The 23,057-nt window shown below is 44.3% G+C and overlaps 1 protein-coding gene across 3 annotated transcripts in view; it reads left to right on the forward strand.

Moving 5' to 3' along the window:
- The window catches only part of LOC140731982 (26S proteasome non-ATPase regulatory subunit 13-like), a 243,651-nt gene extending 226,739 nt beyond the window's left edge, over positions 1 to 16,912 (forward strand). For 2 of the 3 annotated variants that reach the window (XM_073054034.1, XM_073054032.1), the window contains exons 12-13: positions 9,801 to 9,917; positions 16,664 to 16,912. In XM_073054034.1, the coding sequence (XP_072910135.1) occupies positions 9,801 to 9,917; positions 16,664 to 16,759 (213 nt within the window). In that variant the 3' untranslated portion in view covers positions 16,760 to 16,912. Of the gene's footprint in view, positions 1 to 9,800; positions 9,918 to 15,112; positions 15,197 to 16,663 lie in introns of those variants that run through there. The other variant, XM_073054033.1, reaches the window with a different exon arrangement.
- The last annotated feature ends 6,145 nt before the right edge of the window (positions 16,913 to 23,057 follow it).

A 23,057-nucleotide genomic window follows, 5' to 3' on the forward strand; every position in this document is an offset into this window, starting at 1 on the left:
TCAAGATCCCTCCGATCCTCCACACTGCCAAGAGTCTTACCATTATATTCTGCCATCATATTTGACCTACCAAAATGAGCTACCTCACACTTATCTGGATTGAACTCCGTCTGCCAGTTCTCTGCCCAGTTTTGCATCCTATCAATATCCCACTGTAACCTCTGACAGCCCTCCACACTATCCACAACATCCCCAACCTTTGTGTCATCAGCAAATTTTCTATCACATCCCTCCACATACTCATCCAAGTCATTTATAAAAATCACGAAGAATAAGCGTCCCAGAACAGATCCCAGAGGCACACCACTGGTCACCGACCTCCATGCAGAATATGACCCATCTACAACCACTCTTTGCCTTCTGTGGGCAAGCCAGTTCTGGATCCACAAAGCGATGTCCCCTTGGATCCCATGCCTCCTTACTTTCTCAATACATCTTGCATGGGGTACCTTATCAATTGCCTTGCTGAAATCCATATACACTACATCTACTGCTCTTCCTTCATGAATGTGTTTAGTCACATCCTCAAAAAATTTAATCAGGCTCGTAAGGCACGACTTGCCTTTAACAAAGCCATGCTGACTATTCCTAATCATATTATGCCTCTTCAAATGGTCATAATTCCTGCCTCTCAGGATCATCTCCATCAACTTACCAACCACTGAAGGAAGACTCACTGGTCTATAATTTTTTGGGCTACCTCTACATCCTTTCTTGAATAAGGGGACAACATCCCTAACCCTCCAATCCTCCAGAACCTCTCCCGTCCCCATTGAAGATGCAAAGATCATCGCCAGAGGCTCAGCAATCTCATCCCTCATCTCTCACAGTAGCCTGGGGTACATCTCGTCTGGTCCCAGGGACTTATCCAACTGATGCTTTCCAAAAGATCCAACACATCCTCTTCCTTAATATCTACACGCTCAAGCTTTTCAGTCCACTGTAAATCATCCCTGGAATCGCCAAGATCCTTTTCCATAGTTAATACTGAAGCAAAGTATTCATTAAGTACCTCTGCTATCGCCTCCGGTTCCATACACTTCCACTGTCACACTTGATTGGTTCTATTCTCTCATGTTTTATCCTCTTGCTCTTCACGTACTTGTAGAATGCCTTGCGGTTTTCCTTAATCCTGTCCGCCAAGGCCTTCTCATGGCCCCTTCTGGCTCTCCTAATTTCATTCTTAAGCTCCTTCCTGCTAGCCTTATAATCTTCTAGATCTCTATCATTACCTAGTTTTTTGAACCTTTCGTAAGCTCTTTTCTTCTTGACTAGATTTACAACAGCCTTTGTACACCATGGTTTCTGTACCCTACCATCCTCATTGGAACGTACCTATGCAGAACCCCACACAAATGTTCCCTGATCATTTGCCACATTTCTTTATGTTTCCTTGAGAACATCTGTTTCCAATTTATGCTTTCAAGTTCCTGCCTGATAGCCTCATATTTCCCCTTACTCCAATTAAACATAGAACATAGAATTGTACAGCACAGTACAGGCCCTTCAGCCCACAATGTTGTGCCGACCCTTAAACCCTGTCTCCCATATAAACACTTCCCTAATTTGTCTGTTCCTATCCCTCTCCAATGCTATGGTAAAGGAGTTAGGATTGTGATCACTATCTCCAAAGTGCTCTCCCACTGAGAGATCTGACACCTAACCAGGTTCATTTCCCAATACCATATCAAGTATGGTCTCTCCTCTTGTAGGCTTATCTACAAGGAACCTTCCTGAAAAAAATAGGCATCCGTTAGTCTCGTGAGACCTTGGAAGGTTTCCAGGGCGCAGGCCTGGGCAGGGTTGTTTGGGAGACCGGCAGTTGCCCAAGCTGCAAGCCTTCCCCTCTCCATGCCACCGATGTTGTCCAAGGGAAGGGCACTAGGACCCATGCAGCTTGGCACCGGTGTCGTCGCAGAACAATGTGTTGTAAAGTGCCTTGCTCAAGGGCACAACACACTGCCTCAGCTGAGGCTCGAACCAGTGATCTTCAGATCAAATTAAAATCTCCCACCACAACAGCTCTGTTATTATTGCACCTTTCCAGAACTGTCTCCCTATCTGCTCCTGGATGTCTCTGTTACTATTGGGTGGTCTATGAAAAACACCCAGTAGAGTTATTGACCCCTTCCTGTTCCTGACTTCCACCCACAGAGACTCCATAGACAATCCCTCCATGACTTCCTCCTTTTCTGCAGCCGTGACACTATCTCTGATCAACGGTGCCACGCCCCCACCTCTTTTGCCTCCCTCCCTGTCCTTTCTGAAGCATCTAAAACCCAGCCCTTGAAGTAGCCATTCCTGCCCCTGAGCCATCCAAGTCTCGGTAACGGCCACAACGTCATAGCTCCAAGTACTGATCCACACTCTAAGCTCATCCGCTTTGTTCATAATGCTTCTTGCGTTAAAATAGACACACCTCAAACCATCAATCTGTGTGCATCCCTTCTCTATCACCTGCCTATCCTCCCTCTTGCACTGGCTCCAAGCTTTCTCTATTTGTGAGCCAATTATTTCTTCCTCCATTACTTCAGTTCGGTTCCCATGCCCCAGCAATTCTAGTTTGTACTCTCCCTAATAGCCTTCACAAACCTCCCCGCCGGGATATTGGTCCCTCTGGGATTCAAATGCAACCCGTACTTTCTGTACAGGGCTTTCTTGTCTTCTGCTTACTTACCTCCCTCTGGTGCCCCCCCCCCCCCCTTCCCTGTCTCCCATGGTCCACTGTCCTCTCTGATCAGATCCGTTCTTCTTAAGGCCTTTCCCTTTTCCACCAATCACACATCAGCTTCTTACTTCACCTCCCCCCCCACCCACCCACCTCCCACCCCCCCTCACCTGGTCTCACCTATCACCTGCCAGCTTGTCCCCCTTCCTCTTCCCCAGCTTCTTATTCTGGATACTGCCCCCTTCCTTTTCAGTCCTGATGAAGGGTGTTCGCCTGAAACGGCAGCTGTTTATTCCGCTGCCTGACCTGCTGAGTTGCTCCAGCATTTTGTGTGTGTTACTATTTTAAAATACAGCACAGCATTGGGCCTGTTGAGTGAATACTTTATTATTTGTGATGTTCTCCCCTCCCTCCCACTCCACCGTGACAGAAAACTCCGCTTTCCCCAATCGGTTTGTGGTTGTAACTTGCTGGACAGATATTGTAACTCTATTTGACTCTCTCCACTACGAGCTGAATGTGACCACTGCTGAAATTTTGGATTTTCAGAAGGCCTTTGACAAAGCATTGCACATGAGCCTGCTTAGCAAGATAAGAGCCCATGGAATTACAGGGGAGTTACTGGCATGGGTGGAGCATTGGCTGGTCAACAGAAAACAGAGAGCGGCAATAAAGGGATCCTATTCTGGCTGGCTGCTGGTTACCCGTGGAGTTCCACAGGTTTTGGTGTTGAGACCGCTGCTTTTTACAAAGTATGTCAATGATTTGGACTATGGGGTTAATGGATTTGTGTCTAAATTTGCCGATGATACAAATCAGAGAGACTTAGATAGTTTAGGGGAATGGGTAAAGAATTTGCAAATGAAATATAATATTGGAAAGTGTATGGCCATGCACTTTGGTTGAGGAAATAAACGGGCAGACTTTTATTTAGATGGAAGAGAATTCTTGGCAGTGTGGAGGATCAGAGGGATCTTGGTGTCCGAGTCCATAGGACGCTCAAAGCAGCTGCGCAGGTTGACTCTCTGGTTAAGAAGGCATACGGTGTATTGGCCTTCATCAATCGTGGAATTGAATTTAGGAGCCGAGAGGTAATGTTGCAGCTATATAGGACCCTGGTATATAGGCTTTTTCCCAGGGCTGAAATGGCTGCCTGAAGAGGGCACAGGTTTAAGGTGCTGGGGAGCAGGTACAGAGGAGATGTCAGGGGTAAGTTTTTTACGCAGAGAATGGTGAGTACGTAGAATGGGCTGCCAGCAACGGTGGTGGAGGTGGATACGATAGGGTCTTTTAAGAGACTTTTGGATAGGTACATGGAGCTGAGAAAAATAGAGGGCTCTGGGTAACCCTAGTAATTTCTAAGGTAGGGACATGTTCAGCACAACTTTGTGGGCCGAAGGGCCTGTATTGTGTTGTAGGTTTTCTATGTATCTATGTTTCTAGATGCACAGATGCAAAGGGACTTGGGAGTCCTTGTTGAGGATACCCTAAGTTTAACCTCCATGTTGTGTTGGTGGTGAAGAAGGTGAATGCAATGTTGGCATTTGTTTCTAGAGGTATAGAATATAAGAGCAGGGATGTGATGTTGAGGCTCTTTAAGGCACTTGTGAGATCACATTTGGAGTATTGTGTGCAGTTTTAGGCTCCTTATTTTAGAAAGGATATTCTGACATTGGAGAGGGTTCGGAGAGGGTTCAGAGAAAGTTCACGAGAATGATTCCAGGAATGTCTGGCAGCTCTTGGGCTGTTTTCCCTGGAGTTCAGGAGAATGAGGGGGGATCTCATAGAAACATTCCAAATGTTAAAAGGCCTCAACAGATTAGATGTAGCAAAGTTATTTCCCATGATAGGGGAGTCTAGGACGAGAGGGCGCGACTTCAGGATTGAAGAACATTTATTTAGAACTGAGATACAGAGAAGTTACTTTGGTCAGATGATGGTAAATCTGTGGAATTTGTTGCCAAGAGCAGCTGTGGAGGCCAAGTCATTGGGTGCATTTAAGGCAGAGATAGATAGGTTCTTGATTAGCCAGAGCATCAAAGGGTATGGGGAGAAGGCAGGGGAGTGTGGAGATGACTGGAAGAATTGGATCAGCCCATGATTGAATGGTGGAGCAGACTTGATGGGCCAAATGGCCTACTTCTGCTCCTATACCTTATGGTCTAATGGTTAGTGAGCTCACATAGCCGTGCGGCCACATAGTGGCCCTCAAAACTAATCAATAAGCTCCAAGACCTTTCAATACCTCAGTGCCTCCTTATGTAATTGGATCCTCAATTTCCTCACATGTTGATCCCAGTCAGTTTGGATTCTCCTCCACAATTTCCATCAACCCAGGTACACCATGAGGCTGTGTGCTTAGCCCCCTACTCTTCTCACTTTACTCTTATGTCTGTGAGGCTAAGCACAGCTCAAGTTTGCTGATGACACCATTGTCATTGGCCAAATTAAAGCTGGTGACGACTCAGTACATAGGAGAGAGATTGGAAATTTAACTGAGTGGTACCACAACAAAGACCAAGGAGGTAATTATTGACCAGGAGGGGGAAACTGGATGTTCACGAGCCAGTCCATTGGTGGATCAGAGGTGGAGAGGGTCAGCAGCTTAAACCCCTTAGTGTTATCATTTCAGAGGATCTGTCCTGGGTGCAGCACAAAAGTGCCATTACGAAGAAAGCACAGCAACCTGTCTATGCAAACTCCAAAGCCCTTGAACGAAAAATCCAACAAAGAGCAGTGGATGTGGCCCAGTCCATCACGGGTAAAGCCCTCTCCACCGTTGAACACATCTACATGGAGTGTTGTTGCAGAAAACAGCAGTCATCATCGAGGACCCCACCATTCAGGTCATGCTCTCTTCTCACTGCTTCCATTAAGAGGGAGGTAAAGGAGCCTCAGCACCCAGATCACCAGGCGCAGGAACAGTTATTACTCCTCAACCATCAGGCTCTTGAACCAGAGGGGATAACTTCACTTTCTCCATCACTGAATTGCTCCCATAACTTAAGGACTCACTTTCAAGGACTCTTTATCTCATGTTTTCCATAATTATTGCTTGTTTATTATTATTTTGTTTCTTTCTTTTTGTATTTGCCTAGCTTGTGCATTGATTATTTGTCCGTCCTGTTGGATGCAGTCATTCTTTGATTCTGTTACGTTTCTTGTATTTACTGTGATTGCCCCCAATCTCAGATTGTGTATAGTGACACATATGTACTTTGATAATAATTTTACCCTGAACATCAGAATCAGGTTTATTATTACTGGCATGTGATGTGAAATTTGTTAACTTAACAGCAGCAGTACAATGCAATACATAATCTAGAAAAGGAAAAAAACAAAATAAAATAATAATAAATAAATAACTAAATCAATTACAGTATATGTATATTGAATAGATTAAAAATTGTACCAAAAACAGAAATACTATATATTAAAAAAAGTGAGGTGATGTCCAAGGGTTCGATGTCCATTTAGGAATCGGATGGCAGAGGGGAAGAAGCTGTTCCTGAATCGCTGAGTGTGTGCCTTCAGGCTTCTGTACCTCCTACCTGATGGCAACAGCGAGAAAAGGGCATGTCCTGGATGCTGGAAGTCCTTAATAATGGACGCTGCCTTTCTGGAGACATTGCTCCTTGATGATATCCTGGCTACTTTGTAGGCTAATTCCCAAGGTGAAGCCAACTAAATTTACAATCCTCTGCAGCTTCTTTCGGTCCTGTGCAGTAGCCCCCCATACCAGACATTGATGCAGCCCGTCAGAATGTTCTCCGTGGTACATCTGTAGAAGTTTTTGAGTGTATTTGTTGACATACCAAATCTTTTCAACCTCCTAATGAAGTATAGTCGCTGTCTTGCCGCCTTTATAACTGCATCGATATGTTGAGACCAGGTTAGATCCTCAGAGATCTTGACACCCAGGAACTTGAAACTGCTCACTCTCTCAACTTCTGATCCCTCTTTGAGGATTGGTATGTGTTCCTTCGTCTTACCCTTCTGGAAGTCCACAATCAGCTCTTTTGTCTTACTGATGTTGAGTGCCAGGTTGTTGCTGCAGCACCACTCCACTAGTTGGCATTTCTCACTCCTGCATGCCCTCTCGTCACCACCTGAGATTCTACCAACAATGGTCACATCATCAGCAAATTTGTAGATGGTATTTGAGCTATGCCCAGCCACACAGTCACGTGTATATAGAGAGTAAAATATTAGGCTAAGCGCACACCCCTGAGGTATTAAATGCTGCCTGTTTGTGTTGTCCTGGTGGTCTAAAACCATGTGGAGAGCCATTGACATTGTGTCTGTGGTTGACCTATTGTGGTGACAGGCAAATTACAATGGGTCCAGGTCCTTGCTGAGGCAGGAGTTCAGTCCAGTCATGACCAACCTCTCAAAGCAGTTCATCACTGTAGATGTGTAGATAGTCATTAAGGCAGCTCACATTATTCTTCTTAGACACTGGTATAGTTGCTGCCTTTTTGAAGCAAGTGGGAACTTCTGCCTGTAGCAATGAGAGGTAGAAAATGTCCTTGAATACTCCTGCTAGTTGGTTGGCACAGGTTTTCAGAGCCTTACCAGGTACTCCATCGGGACCTTCTGCCTTGCGAGGCTTCACTCTCTTTAAAGACAGTCTAACATTGGTCTCTGATACAGAGATCACAGGGTAATCACGTGCAGCAGGGATCTTCACAGCTGTAGTTGTTGTTCCCCTTTTCAAAGCGTGCATAGAAGGCGTTGAGTTCATCTGGTAGTGAAGCATCGCTGCCATTCATACTATTGGGTTTCACTTTGTAGGAAGTAATGCCTTGCAACCCCTGACAGAGTTGTCGTATATCTGATGTCACCTCCAACCTCATTTGAAATTGTCTATTCACCCTTGAAATAGCCCTCTGTGAATCATATCTGGTTTTCTGGTACAGGTCTGGGATACCAGACTTGAATGCCACAGATCTAGCCTTCAGCAAGCAATGCACCTCTTGGTTCATCCACAGCTTTTGATTTATACAGTAAGTCTTGGTGAGCACACACTCATCCACACAGGTTTTAATGAAGTCAATAACAACTGCAGCATACTTATCTAGGTTCGAAGATAAATCCCTGAATACAGTCCAGGCCACCGATTCAAAGCAGTCCTGTAGGTGCTCCTGTGCTTCCCTTGTCCATACCTTCTTGGTCCTCACTACTGGTGCTGCAGTCTTCAGTCTCTGCCTATACTCAGGGAGCAGAAGTACAGCCAGGTGATCAGACTTCCTGAAGTGAGGGTGTGGAATAGAACGGTAGGCATTCTTGATGGTGGTGTAGCAATTGGTTCAGTCTGTTTAAGGGCAGAATTGTGCTTCTTGTTAGACAGCATCTTCGGAGGGCTATAAACAATCACTGTTTTCAAGCTAGACCTTTAATCAGGTGAATGGTCCCAGCCCGAAACATTCCTCTCCATAGATGTTCCCTGACCTGCTGAGTTTCTCCAGCATTTTGAGTGTGTTGCTCAAGGTTTTCAGCATCTGCAGAATCTATCATGTTTGTGGCTGCGTTCCTTGTGACTGCCTCATGCTTAGCTGGAATGCCATGCAGCGTTTGGGATCAACCCTACTCACTAACTCATTGATAAAAGACACAAAAAACTGAAGTGGCTGCAGAGTAGAGTCTGCGTCTACAGTATGTCACCCTTTCCCTGATTTGGATCCCATCTGAGTTTTGATTTGATTGACCAATCTGCAGAGAGAAGTGTTGGAGTATTCTGTGAGAGAAATACTGTTTACCCTTTGCCCCAATGACTTCATGCCATAAGATCATAACCATAAGAAACAGGAGAAGAATGAGGCCACTGGGCCCATTGAGTCTGCTCTGCCGTTCTAGCATGGCTGATATATTATCTTTTACAGCCCCATTCTCTTGCTATCACCCCATAACATTCGAAGCCCTGACTAACCAAGAATCTATCAACTTCTGCTTTAAGTATACTCAATGACTTGACCTTCACAGCTGTCTGTGACAATGAATTTCAGAGATTCACCACCCTCTGGCGAAAGAAATCCCTCCTCATCTCTGTTCTCAGGGTATGACTCTCTGTCCTGAAGCTGTGCCCTCTGGTCCAAGACTCTGCTGCTATAGGAAACATTGTCTCCACGTCCACTCTATCCAGACCTTTCAATATTCAAGAGGTTTCAATGAGACCCCCTTCTTTCTTCTAATCTCCAGTGAGTACAGGCCCAGAGCCTTGAAATGCTTCTCATGTGTTCTTCATGCTAACCATGTTATCCACCTGGCTATCCCAAGTTCCTTGATTCCTCTACTCCACCCTCCCTTCTTTACTACAGGAATGAAGGATAAGGGGATAATGCAGGGAAGCAAAAGTTAGGTACATTTCAGATCTCCCCCTCCCCCTCCCACTTTCAAATTTCTTACTATCTCTTTTTCAGTTAGTCCTGACGAAGGGTGTCGGCCTGAAACGTCGACTGTGCTTCTTTCTGTAGATGCTGCGTTCCACCAGCATTTTGTGTGTGTTGCTTGAATTTCTAGCATCTGCAGATTTCCTTGTGTTTAGGTACATCAAGCAGGTTGTCACTGAATGGGGGAAAACAGACTTCATGAGCTAAATAGTCTACCCCTGCTTCTATTTTTTATATACTTACAGTGTATTATGACATAGAACACTACAGCACAACAGGCTCTTTGGCCCATCTAGTTATTATTGAACTATTGCTCTGCCAAGTCCCATCAATCCCCCACCTGGATCATAGCCCTCCATACCCTGCCCATCCATGTACGTACCTACACAAGCTTCTCAGAGATGTTAGAATTAAACCCGTTTTTACCACTGCCCATGCCTGCTGGCAGCTCACCCCGCTTCTTGCTGAGAACCTTTCACTTGCTGATGGGTTCACATGCAGAACCTCTGAGATTAGCAAGGTGAGATCTGACTCCATCTCTGACAGCACGCTACACTTATTCTGGCATTGGCACCCTTGTGCTCCTCAACTCACTTTAGAGTCGTTCACTCCCTCCACATCACAATTGTTCTGATCTTGCAAGGCCATGTTGAGTTTCTCAGCCCGGGCATGTGACCAGCGGCCGGGTGTCATCGGTACAAGGTGGCTCCTGTCCAACATTAATTACTCTCTTGTTCAACCAGGTGGAAATGTTGGTGATGAGAGCTCTGTCCGCTGGCCTGGTGAAAGGCAGCATCGACCAGGTAGACCACAAGGTCCACATGACCTGGGTCCAGCCACGAGTAATGGATCTGCAACAGGTGAGTCTCATTCTCTGGCTGAACACTTCACCTTTATTTTAAGACTGAAATGATTCACCGGTTTCCCATGCAAAATCGTAAAAAACTGGAGCTTCCACCTTTAAAAAAAATTATTTCTTTGCCTAGCATTAGTGACAGATGGGTACTGTAAGGTTTGGGTAGTGTAAGGAGCAATTAAGGTGAGGTAACATTGAGATACAGGTAAGGTGAGGTACAAGTAGGGCCAGGTACGGGTCGAGTGAGGGGAGGGTGAGGTACGGGTCGAGTGTGGGGAGGGTGAGGTATGGGTTGAGTGAGGGGAGGGTGAGGTATGGGTTGAGTGAGGGGAGGGTGAGGGATGGGTCGAGTGTGGGGAGGGTGAGGGACGGGTCGACTGAGGGGAGGGTGAGGGACGGGTCGACTGAGGGGAGGGTGAGGGGCGGCTCGAGTGAGGGGAGGGTGAGGGACGGGTCGACTGAGGGGAGGGTGAGGGGTGGCTCGAGTGACGGGAGGGTGAGGGACGGGTCAAGTGTGGGGAGGGTGAGGAACAGGTCGAGATGGCTATTTCTACACTTTGAGCAGGAAATGCTGGTTCGGTGGGCTTGTGCTGCTGAACATTCACAGACTCTATAATGCACTCGGAAATTGATGCATGTGAGCATTTCTTGGTCTTTCAACTTTGGATTTTTTCCAACTTTTCAAAATAAATTTATTATCAAAGTTTGTATGTGCCATCATATACTGTACTATTCGGAAATTCATTTTACAATGACCAATTAACCTACCTGGTACGTCTTTAGACTCTGGAGTGAAGCCGGGTGCTCTGGTTTCCTCCCACAGTCCAAAGTCACACCAGGTAGGTTAATTGTTCATTGTAAATTGTCCCGTGATTAAGTTAGGATTAAATAGGTTCGAAGTTCAAAATAAATTTATTTTCAAAGTTCAAGTATGTCATCACATACAAACCTGAGATTCATTTTCCTGTGGGCATAGTCAACAAATCCATAATAGAATAATAACAATCGAATCAATGACAGAAAAAATAATAATAAACAAATAAGCAGTCAAGAGAGAATATGAGATGAAGATTCCTTGAAAGTGAATCCATAGGTTGTGGAAACATTTCATGGATGGGCATGTGAAGTTGTACCCTTTGGTTCGAGAGAATGTTGGTTGAGGGTAATACCTGTTCCTGAACCTGGTGGTGGGTGTTCCTCATAATGGGCACTGCTTTGCAGATGTGCTCAGTGGTGGGGAGGGCTTTACCCATGATGGACTGGGCCGCATTCACTGCTTTTTGTACAATTTTCTGTTCAAGGACATTGGTGTTTCTGTGCCAGTCTTTGATGCAGCCAGCTAATATACTCTCCACTACACATCTAAGTAAGTTTCTCAAAGTTTTAGATGTCATGCCAAACCTTTGCAAACTCCTTAGGAAGTAGAGGCGTTGCCATGCTTTTTCCATAATTGCAATTACATGCTGAGCCCAGGACAGATCCACTGGAGCAGTACAGTAGCGTAGTGGTTGGCACAATGCAGGCGACCCAGGTTCAATAACTGCTGCTGCCTTCTCCCCATGAGCACGTGTGTTTCCTCCAGATGCTACAGTTTCCTCCCACAGTTCAAAGACACATCGGTTGGTAGGTTAATTGGTCATTGTAAATTGTCCCATGATTAGGGTTTGTTGGGCAGCATGGCTTGAAGGGCCAGATGGGTCTACTCAGTGCTGTTCCTCAGAAAGTAAATAAATTGTCATACCAAGGAATTTAAAGTTGCTCACCCTCTCCACCTCTCATCCTCTGATGAGGACTGGCTCATGAACCTCTGGTTTCCTTCTGAAGTCAATAATCAGCTCCTTGGTCTTGCTGACATTGAGTAAGAGGTTGTTGTTGCGGCACCACTCAGCCAGATTTTCAATCTTCTTCCTATATGCTGATTCATTTGATTCAGCCTAGGGCTGTGGTGTCCTCAGCAAGCTTGAGGGTGCTAAGCACACAGCTTTGTGGTGTACCTGTGCTGATGGAGACTGTGGTGGAGATGTTGTTGCCAATCCGAACTGACTAATGCCTGCAAGTGAGGAAATCGAGGATTCAATTGCACAAGGGGGTATTGAGGCCAAGATCTTGGAAGTTATGAATTAGTTTTGAGAGAATGATGCAATTGAATGCTGAGCTGTAATTGATTAAGATCATCCTGATGTATGTATCTTTGACAGGATTGAGTGAAAGAGCCAATGAGATGGCACCTGCTGTGGACCTGTTCTCTAGTAGGCAAAATGGAACAGATCCAAGTTGCTTCTCAGGCAGGAGTTGATATGTTTCATAACCAACCTCTGAAAACACTTCATCAATATGGATGTAAATGCTTCTGGGTGATAGTCATTGAAGTAGGTTGCTGTGTTGTTCTTAGGCACTAGGATAATTGAATCCTGCTTCGTGCAGGTGGGTACCTCAGACTGCCGAAGCGAGAGGTTAAAGATCTGAGTGAACACCCCAGCCAGTTAATCAGCACAGGTCTTCAGTGGCCAGGTACCCCATCTGGGCTGGATGCTTTCCTTAGGTTCACTTTCCTGAAGGATGCTTGTACGTCAGCCTCAGAAACTGAATTTGCGGCATCGTCAGGGGATGTGGGAGTTTGTATGCTTCCTTCATGTTTTGACGGTCAAGGTGAGCATAGAGGCATTGAGCTCAGCCCCATTGTTGCCCATGTCACTGGATTTTAACTTTGTAAGAGGTGACAGTTTTCAAGCAAGAAATGCAGTCTGGGCATGAAATGATAGGCATTCCTTATCTTTGTATGACAGTGGTCTGACGGTGGTGCTGGGACCTCGAGTGCTAGCGGTTAAATGCTGATGGTAATTGGGCAGGGATTTCTTCAAACATGCCTGGTTGACGTCTCGCACTATGATTTGAAATGTGTGGGGATGGAGTGTTTCTTGTTTGCTGATGACATCATGTAGTATCTCAAGTGTTTGATTATAGTTGGTTGCTGGTGCTGTGTAAACTCCAGTGAGAATCACAGATGACATCTCCCTTGGTAAATAGAAGAAACAGCATTTCATCGTTAGGTGTTCAGAGTTGGGGAAACACAAGTTTGACAAAAACACCACCAAGAGTTTATCACATAACACTCACCTGCACCTTTTGCCTTTTCTGAATTAGCAGTTCATTTTATCCTGTGAAGACTAAAGGTCCGATTGCCATATCTGGTGTGCTGACATTAATCCATATTGCGGTTAAGCGTAGAACACCACAATCTCTCATTTCCCTTTGATACAGCAATCTTGCCCTCAGGGTCCTCAAATTTGTTCTTCAGCGATTGCATATTTGCTAACAATGCTGGGTGGAGGGCGACTCATTCCTCTGTTTTTGCCTGGCTTGGATTTCCACCTCCCCCCCCACCACCTCACTTCCAGCTTTGGTGATGAACCTTCATTTGCTTAAAGGTGCCACACCTGCTTGCTGAGAGTGGAGTCAGCTGAGTTCTTCAGAAGGGTGTGAGATCAGCAGATCATTAAGCCCATTTAAAAGTACATTGCTTAAAGGGAAATGACATGCTGCAGATTGCAGTGAGAGAAATTCAAAAGAGGTACATTTGGAAGTATTGTACATAGCCCACACAACATCACAGTGATTCACCAGCTCCATCTTGACACTGAGTTGTTGGGCGGCGTGACTCAAAGGGCCGGAAGAGCGTGTTCTGCGCTGTATCTCTAAATAATACATACATACCAAGGAACACGATAGAATCAATGAAAACAGATGAACAAACAACCAATGTGCAAAAAATAAAACATTGTGCAAATACAAAAAGAAAAACAAAATAATAATAGATCAGTAAATAATATCCAGACCATGAAATTTAGAGTTCTTGGAAGTGAGTGCATAGGTTCTTGAATTAGTTCAGTGTTGGGGAGAGTGAAGTTATCCACTCTGGTTCAAGAGGCTTATGGTTGAGGGGTAATAACTGTTCCTGAACCTGGAGGTGTGAGACCCAAGGCTCCTGTACCACCTTCCTGATGGCAGAGTGTGGCCTGCATAGTGGATGCTGCTTTCCTGAGACAGTCCTCCATGTAGATGCACTCATTGGTGGGGAGGGCTTTACCCACGATGGACTGGGCCGTATCCACTAATTGAGATATTGAGTGTTAACTTTAATTTGTGATACAATGGATTCCAGTTAAATGGGCCATCGGTTAATTGGGGCAGCTACTTATTTGGGGCAACTCTTAAAGAACAAAAACTAATGGAGAAAATAGCCAGGATTCCCTTAGTTTATTTGTGACACTATACCACTTAATTGGAGCAGGAGGCTGTTGTTGAACAGTTTCTAACTAGAGTCAGACGCATGCACTTGTGTGACTGTTAGACACCACACTGTGCCCACAGCGAATATTTTTAAAAATACTATCGCTTGTGTGTGTCTGTGTCCAAAAGCAGTCATTCTTGTCACTGTTACTTGGCAAGATGTAAGCAGTAAGACAATTCAGAACTGTTTTGCTCACTGCGGTTCCAAGCATCCAGGCTTGGAGATGCTAGAAACGGCCAGGAGTGAAAATGAAGCGATTTCACTACTTTAACAAGTTGGGAAGTATGAAGGACTTGAAGGTATATACCAAAATTGATTTGGAATGATACGCTGAAAATGAAGATTTGGAGGATGCAGTCAATGACAGCACTGTATGAAGGCAATACACTATCAGCACTAAGTGTCTGTGCTGCTGTTGTTCATTTACAGTCAATCAAAAGAACCCAACAGCATACACTGGATGAATTCCTCCGTCGATAACTATTAGGAACCACAGTTTTATGGTACTGTAGTAGTATTGGTAGTATTCTAATTTGTTCTGTACTTCATTTAAATTTGTTTCTCAACTTGTCTTTTTTATACCGTTTTAACTATTTCCATGAAACTTTGGCTAATTGGGATTTTCGCTTAATTGGGTCAAAATGTACTGTTCAGAATCTACTGTAGTTGCAAATTCCAACCCATTGCTATAAGTTTGTATTTAAATACCCCATCCCAAAAAAAAGCTGCCTGGATTTGATACCGATATACAGTGGCATGCAAAAGTTTGGGCACCCCTGGTCAAAATTTCTGTTACTGTGAATAGCTAAGCGAGTAAAAGATGGCCTGATTTCCAAAAGGCATAAAGTTAAAGATGACACATTTTAGTATTTTAAGCAAGATTACTTTTTTATTTCCATCTTTTACAGTTTCAAAATAACAAAAAAGGAAAAGGGCCTGAAGCAAAAGTTTGGGCACCCTGCATGGTCAGTACTTAGTAACATCCCCTTTGGCAAGTATCACAACTTCTAAACACTTTCTGTAGCCAGCTAAGAGTCTTTCAATTCTTGTTTGGGGGATTTTCGCCCATTCTTCCCTGCAAAAGGCTTCTAGTTCTGTGAGATTCTTGGGTCATCTTGCATGCACTGCTCTTTTGAGGTCTATCCACAGATTTTCAATGATGTTTAGGTCGGGGGCTGTGAGGGCAATGGCAAAACCTTCAGCTTGCGCCTCTTGAGGTAGTCTATTGTGGATTTTGACGTGTGTTTAGGGTCATTATTCTGTTGTAGAAGCCATCCTCTTTTCATCTTCAGCTTTTTTACAGACAGTGTGATGTTTGCTTCCAGAATTTGCTGGTATTTAATTGAATTCATTCTTACCTTTACCAGTGAAATGATCACCGTGCCACTGGCTGCAACACAAGCCCAAAGCATGATCGATCTACCCTCGTGCTTAACAGTTGGAGAGGTGTTCTTTTCATGAAATTCTGCACCTTTTTTCGCCAAACATACCTTTGCTCATTGTGGCCAAAAAGTTCTATTTTAACTTCTTCAGTCCACAGGACTTGTTACCAAAATGCGTCAGGCTTGTTTAGATTTTCCTTTGCAAACTTCTGATGCTGAATTTTGTGGTGAGGACACAGGAAAGGTTTTCTTCTGATGACTCTTCCACGAAGGTCATATTTGTGCAGCTGTTGCTGCACAGTAGAACAGTGCACTGCCACTCCAGAGTCTCTAAATCTTCCTGAAGGTCTTTTGCAGTCAAATGGGGGTTTTGATTTGCCTTTCTAGCAATCCTACGAGCTGTTTTCTTGGAAAGTTTTCTTGGTCTTCCAGACCTCAACTTGACCTCCACTGTTCCTGTTAACTGCCATTTTTTAATTACTGTACATTACAAACTGAGGAAATGGCTACCTGAAAATGCTTTGCTGTCTTCTTATAGCCTTCCCCTGCTTTGTGGACATAATTTATTTTAATTTTCAGAGTGCTAGGCAGCTGCTTAGAGGAGCCCATGGCTGCTGATTTGTTGGGACAAGGTTTGAGGAGTCAGGGTATTTATAAAGCTTTGAAATTTGCATCAGCTGGCATTTCCTAACGATGACTGTTAATAAGCCATAGCCCTAACAAGCTAATTAAGGTCTGAGACCTTGGTCAAAGCTCAAATTTCTTGGGGTGCCCAAACTTTTGCATGGTGCTCCTTTCCTTTCTTCACTCTAAAATTGTGCAAAACAAAAATAATACACTAATCTTGTTTAAAATGTTGAGAAGAATGTTTCATCTTTAACTTTATAACTTCTGGAAATCAGTTAATCTTCTACTCACTTAACTATTCACAGTAACAGAAATTTTGACCAGGAGTGCCTAAACTTTTGCATACCACTGTATGTTTATTGCGTCCCTCATTAATGTTGTATAATCCGAGAGTGCATTTCTATTTTTACTGATTACGTGAAGGAATCTGTGTGTGTTCGTAACCCTTAGGTGTCCTATATGAAGCAACGACTGGAAGCCTGGTGCACTGATGTGAAGAACATCTCCTTTTTAGTTGAAGATCATGCACATGATGTTCTTGGCTGAAACCCTGCCACAGTTTCCTATGATGTTGTGTTTGTTCATGCAGAGTTTAAAAAGAAGCATTCTCACAGTTCATGTTCATGTTCGCTGAAAAAACAACTAATTAATTTGCGTTATTTCTTTGTGAAATTTAATAAAGATACAGTTCTATCTGCATATGGGACATGGGTAGTGTTAATTCAGTGCCTTTAGGAGAGTGGTCAGTGTTATAAATATCTTACTATGTGGTCACTTCATTAGCAATACCTGTCTTGCTCATTAATCCAAATATCTAATCACTCAATCATTTGGCGGGAACTCAGTGCATAAAAGCATGCAGACATGGTCAAGAGGTTCAGTTGTTGTTCAGGTCAAACATCAGAATGGGGAAGAAATATGCTATGTGACTTGGATCATGAAATAATTGTTGGTGTCAGACAAAGTGGTTTGAGCTCAGAAACCCATGGCAGTCTCTAGAATTTACAGAGAATGGTGTGATAAACAAACAAAAATTCAGTGAATGGCAGTTCTGTGGGAGAAAACACCTTGTTAATGTTAGAGGTCAGAGGAGAATGGCCAGACTGTTTCACGGTGACAGTAACTCCAGGAACCATGTGTTACAACAGTGGTGTGCAGAAGAGTGTTGAACCTCGACATGGATGGGCTACAGGAGGTACGTAATAAAGTGGCCTCTCTGTATTATCTATGGATATTTTAGATTGTGTTTTATATGTATTGAGTTATTTATCAACTTAAAACTTTAATTGTTTCCCTGCTTTGAGATTTCTTCCCTGATTTTCAGAAACTCAATTGCTTTGCTTTTAATTAATGAACAAATTAGAGGAAGGTAAACTGGACAGTACTTGTGTGGATCAACCAATTTGCTGAAAACATTATTTGCACATTTATTCATTGAGAAATGTTTCACTAGGAACCAATTCATTTTGTACAGATTCAATGGGATTTGATGTGATTGGAGTGGATTCTCTGACATTTGATTAAAGACCATAAAACACCAGAGCAGAATTAGGCCATTGGGTCCATCGAGTTGCCTCTGCCATTCCATCAATGCTTCCCATTCTCCCCATAACCTTTGATGGCCTTACTAATCAGCCTCCGCTTTAAATATACCCAATGTCTTGCCATATAAATCCATTTGTGTTTAGCTCCGGATTTCCAGCATCTGCGGGATCTTTTGTGTTTCAGTTTCAGGTCAATAAGCTGTTTGAATGCTCATTGAATTATAGAATAATTATGAAATAGAAACAGGCCCTCATACCCAACTTGTCCATGCTGACCAAGGTGCCTTCCTGAGCCTGCATTTGGTCCATCTCAAGCAGTAAGGCTGATCAACAGCTCCACTTACCAACCCAGCCCACCACACCTGCCACCACCACTACTTTATCACTTACAGTCCGGGTCACCTTGCGTACAGGCACTCTTTGCCTAGAAACACTTTATAGACATGCAGTCAATCTATGTATATACCTGTCTCGAGTATGTATATTTATTGTGTTAGAACATTGAAATTTACAGCACATTACAGGCCCTTCAGCCCACAATGTTCTGCCGACCATGTAACCTACTCTAGAAATTGCCTAAAATATCTTTATTTTTAGTGTTCTTTATTTTACATGTTCCTTAATTTTTTTTATTTTAGTGTTACACCTTAGTGTTCTTTATTTATTGTGCTTTTTATGCTGTATGTCATTTTTTAAATTTAGAGATACAGTGCGGAATAGGCCCTTCCAGCCGTCCAAGCGGCACTGCTCATCAGTCCTGGTTTAATCCCAGGTTAATCATGGGACAGCTTTCCCTCTTTGGACTGTGGGGAGAAACAAAAGCACCCGGAGGAATCCCACGTGGTCATGGGGAGAACATACAAACCCTTTACAGGCAGCAGCGGGAATTGAACTCAGGGTGCCTGTACTGAAAAGTGTTATGCTACCACTACGGTACCCTAAGGTTCCTTAGGGGTGATATTCATTAGAGCCCAGTTAAATGCCATAGGGAGATACACAGAGAAATGCCTAATGACAGTGACTTACTGGGAACTGACCCACCAATTTCATTCTTTGTGAAGCTGTAAACTGGGAACTGATTCAAGGGGAAATGGTTCACTTGAAAGCATTCAAATATATTGTTATTTACTGAATTAGACCAGGCAGATGAGGCTCATCAGCTGTGGTTGCCAGCTCATCTTAGAGAAGGAAAACTGATCTCAAACCTTCATTGCCTTGTAGCTTTGGAAGTAAACCCCTAGGAACAATCTGCAGCTGGAGTTCCTAAGGCAGTCCTACGTTGAGTTCAACACTGACTGGCAACTCCTGACTGATACTCCTGTATCGGTCTCTGTTGTTCCTATGGATTCATCAGCTGCATGAAGAGGGGGAGAGAGCTGCACAGACAGCAGCTTGCTCCCCATATCTCCTCATCCACTGACGGCCATCTATTGAGACAGACTGAGAAACTTTGACGTGCCATCCAGACAGATCATTTCATCTCATCAGTATCCTGAGTTAGTACATGCGAAAGCAAAAATGCAGAATCAGAGAAAGTGCAGTGCAGTTAGACAATAAGTTGCAAGGTCTTAATGAGGTAGATTGTGAAGTCAGGAGTCCACCCTATCATTCTAGTGGGCCATTCAATAGTCTTAAATACTCTATACAGCTTGGGGCATTGGAGTTGAGAGTTCAATTCTGACATTGTCTATAAGAGTTGGTATGTTCTCCCTGTGACCACGTGTGTTTCCTCTGGGTGCTCCAGTTTTCTTTTTTCAATTCAAAGACGTATCAGGTGGTAGCTCAATCGGTCATTGTAAATTGTCCCATGACTAGGCTAGGGTTAAACAGGTGGATTGAAGAGTGGTGCCCCTTGTTTGGCAGGAACAGTCTGTTCCACGCTCTATTTCTGAATAGAAAATAAATAGCAGGATAGAAGCTGTGGAACTACCTGCATGGGAAGTGATCTATTCAGGTATAAGACCATTAGACAGAGGAGCAGAATCCGCCATTTCATCATGGTTGATCCATCATGGTTGATTCTCTCAGCCGCAAAATCCTGCCTTCATCCCATATTCCTTCATGTTCTGACTAATCAAGAATCTATCAACCTTTGCCGGAAATGTACCCAATGACTTGGCCTTCATAGCCGCCTGTGGCAACAATTTCCACAGATTCGCTACTCTTCCAGCTAAAGAAATTCCTCTTCATTTACATTCTAAAAGGACACGCCACTATTCTGAGGATGTATCCTCTGGTCTTTGAGTCTCCCAACTACAGGAAATGCCCTCTCCATGTCCACTCTATCAAGGCTTTTCAATGCTTGATAGGTTTCAATTCTTCTGAATTACAGTGAGTAGAGGCCCAGAGCCATCAAACACTCCTTTTATGATAAGCCTTTCAATCCTGGAATCATTTTCATAAACCTCCTTTAAACTTTCAATGTCAGTCCGTCCTTTCTCAGATAAGGGGCCCCAACTGCTCACAGTACCCCAAGTGAGGTCTCACTAGTGCTTTCATATTCTAGTCCTCTATGATTTAGTTTACTGAAAACTGAGCATACTGATAGCAGACTGTGGTTTGCGAGTGTCAATGAATTAATTCAGAAATGATACAACTGGAGATAACTCACAATTAATTTGCTGCCCAGTTAACCTACCAACTGGTACGTCTTTGGACCATAAGAGGAAATGAGATCATGCGGAGGAAACCTATGCAGTCACGGAGAATGCACAAGTGTTGTCTTATCATGGCAACAGAGGAGTCCATGGGCTGACATGATGGATTAGGAATGTTAATTAGTTTAGAAATGGGTGACCACCCAGAAATCCGGCCTTTGTGGCACCTGGAGCAAAGCATTCTGCAATCTACATTGGGTGTCATCAATGTGGAGGCGCTCACAACAGGAGCACCAGATACGAAGTACAAAGCCTACATAACTGGGAACGTCTGCTGACCTCGTTGTGAGGCTTGTCTGAACAGGTACATGGTGACATCTGAACAGTGGTACCGAGTGAGAGCTGTCATCCGACCAGTGATTCAGTGTGAAACAGTGATACACTGTGAGACATTGGCTGAACAGTGATTAGGTGATAAGTGTCATTTGAAGATAGATTCGGTGTGAGACATGGCGTCTGACCAGTAATTCAGTGTGACGCTTATCATATGAGAAGTGATTCAGTTGAGGTTTGTCTGAAGAGTGATTTGGTGTGAGGCCTGTCATCTGAAGATTGATGTGGTGAGACATGTAAGCTGAACAGTGATTCCATGTGAAACATGTCATCTGCATAGTGAATCAGTATAAGGCGTCATCTGACCAGTGATTCGGTGTGTGCCACGTTGTCTGAACAGTGACTCGATGTGAGGATTGTGTCTGACCAGTGATTCAGTGTGAGACGTGTCATCTGAGCAGTCATTCATTGTGAAACATTTTGTTTGATCAGTGATTCGGTGTGAGACATGTCGTTGGACCAGTGATTGGGTGAGAGGCTTGTCGTCTGAACAGCGGTTCAGTTGAGGCTTGTCTCAAGAGTGTCTTGGTGCAAGGTCTGTTGTCTCAACTGTGATTTGCTGTGAGGCATTTCATCTGAGCAGTGATTCGAAGAGAGACATGTCGCTTGACCAGTGATTCAAACTGAAATGTGTCATCTGACCAGTGATTCCATGTGAGGCAAGTCTGAAGATTAATTCAGTGGGAGATGTATTGTCTGAACAGTGATTCGGTGCGAGGCTTGTCGTCTGAGTTCAGTTCAGTCTTGTCTGGAGAGTGATTTGGAGTGAGGCCTGCCCTCTGAACTGTGAGTCGGTGTGAGCATTGTTGTCTGACCAGAAATTCGTTGGGAGTCATGTCGTCTGACCAGTGTTGTCTGAACAGTGATTTGGTGCGAGGCTTGTGATCTGACCAGTGATTCGGTGTGAGACGTGTCGTCTGAAGAAAAAACCTCTTGCTGCACACTTGATCTATGCTCCTTACCATCTTGAACACCTCTATCAAGTCACCGCTCATCCTCCTTCGTTCCAGAGGGAAAAGCTCAACCTTACCGTGATAAGACATGCTTTCCAATCCAGGCAGCCTCCTGGTAGATTTGCTCTGTAGCCTCTGAAACGTCAACAACCTTCCTATAACGAGCGACCGCGAAACCCATCAACCTCTATGGATTCCATAAGCAATGCAAAAAGAGCCGATCGAGAGGGCTGATGGACGGTTCGCAAGGACTCGCGTCACTCCTACACTGGCGGCCGGTTCGCAAACAACTGGATGGTCAGTTTCATGAGGCGTGCCCCACTCCCCCGAGTTCCTGATGGAAGTGTTACATGAAACTGCTCAAGTTTGGAGTGTGTGGATTGGGAGAACCAGAAGACAAAGAAACGCAAGGCAGACGATGAGTACAGATTAGTTAGAGACAAAACAAAACTGGACTGTGAGAGTTTATACACTTAGTGGGCACTTAAATAGGTAGAGGTAAAAGGTGAATTTAGGTAGAGACGAGGAAAAGTCGTGGCCTACTTCGAGACGGACATTTGTCATGGGGGAGGGGCATAATGAACTGGAGCAGCACGGTATATAACGGTTGTTGTAATGTTTCACAGCGCCAGCCGTAAGATCAGATTCAATCCCCGTGACGACGTGGGTTTCCAGCCTCATTCGGAAAAGACTAAAGAGTGTGGGTTAGTAAGTTGTGGGCACGTTGTGATGGTTCCAGAAGAGTGGCGGCATTTGGGAGCTGCCCCCTCCCACCCCAGCACAATAGTCGCTGATTTGATTTGATGCAAAACAACACATTTCTCTGTGTGTTTCCATAAGACCATTGGAGATAGGAGCTTAACTGGTCCATTCGGCCCATCGAGTCTGCTCTACCATTCCATCGTGGCTGATTTATTACCCCTCTCAACCGCACTCTCCTGCCTTCTTCCCATAATCTTTGACGACCTTACTGATCAGGAACATACCAACTTCCGCTTTAGATATATCCCATGGCTTGGCCCCCACAACCATCTACACAGCAATGAATTCCACACATTCACCACCCTCTGGCTAAAGAAATTCCACTTCATCTCCGTTCTAGAGGGACTTCCTTGTATTCTGAGCTTGCGTCCCCCGTCCTAGACTCTCCCACTTTCGGAAGCATCCGCTCCACGTTCACTCTATCCAAGCCTTCCAATATTCAATGGGCTAAAATGAGATTCCCCTCCTCCCCAGCTCCTTGTATGCTAACCCTTTCCCGTTCTTGAGAACCTCCTTTGAACCCTCTCAAAGCCATTCCTTACACGGCCCAAAAGGTACGAACTCCTTACAGAGATCTGCAGCGGGAATTGAACCT

The sequence above is a fragment of the Hemitrygon akajei genome, chromosome 8, assembly GCF_048418815.1.
Source record: "Hemitrygon akajei chromosome 8, sHemAka1.3, whole genome shotgun sequence".
Taxonomy (NCBI): domain Eukaryota; kingdom Metazoa; phylum Chordata; class Chondrichthyes; order Myliobatiformes; family Dasyatidae; genus Hemitrygon; species Hemitrygon akajei.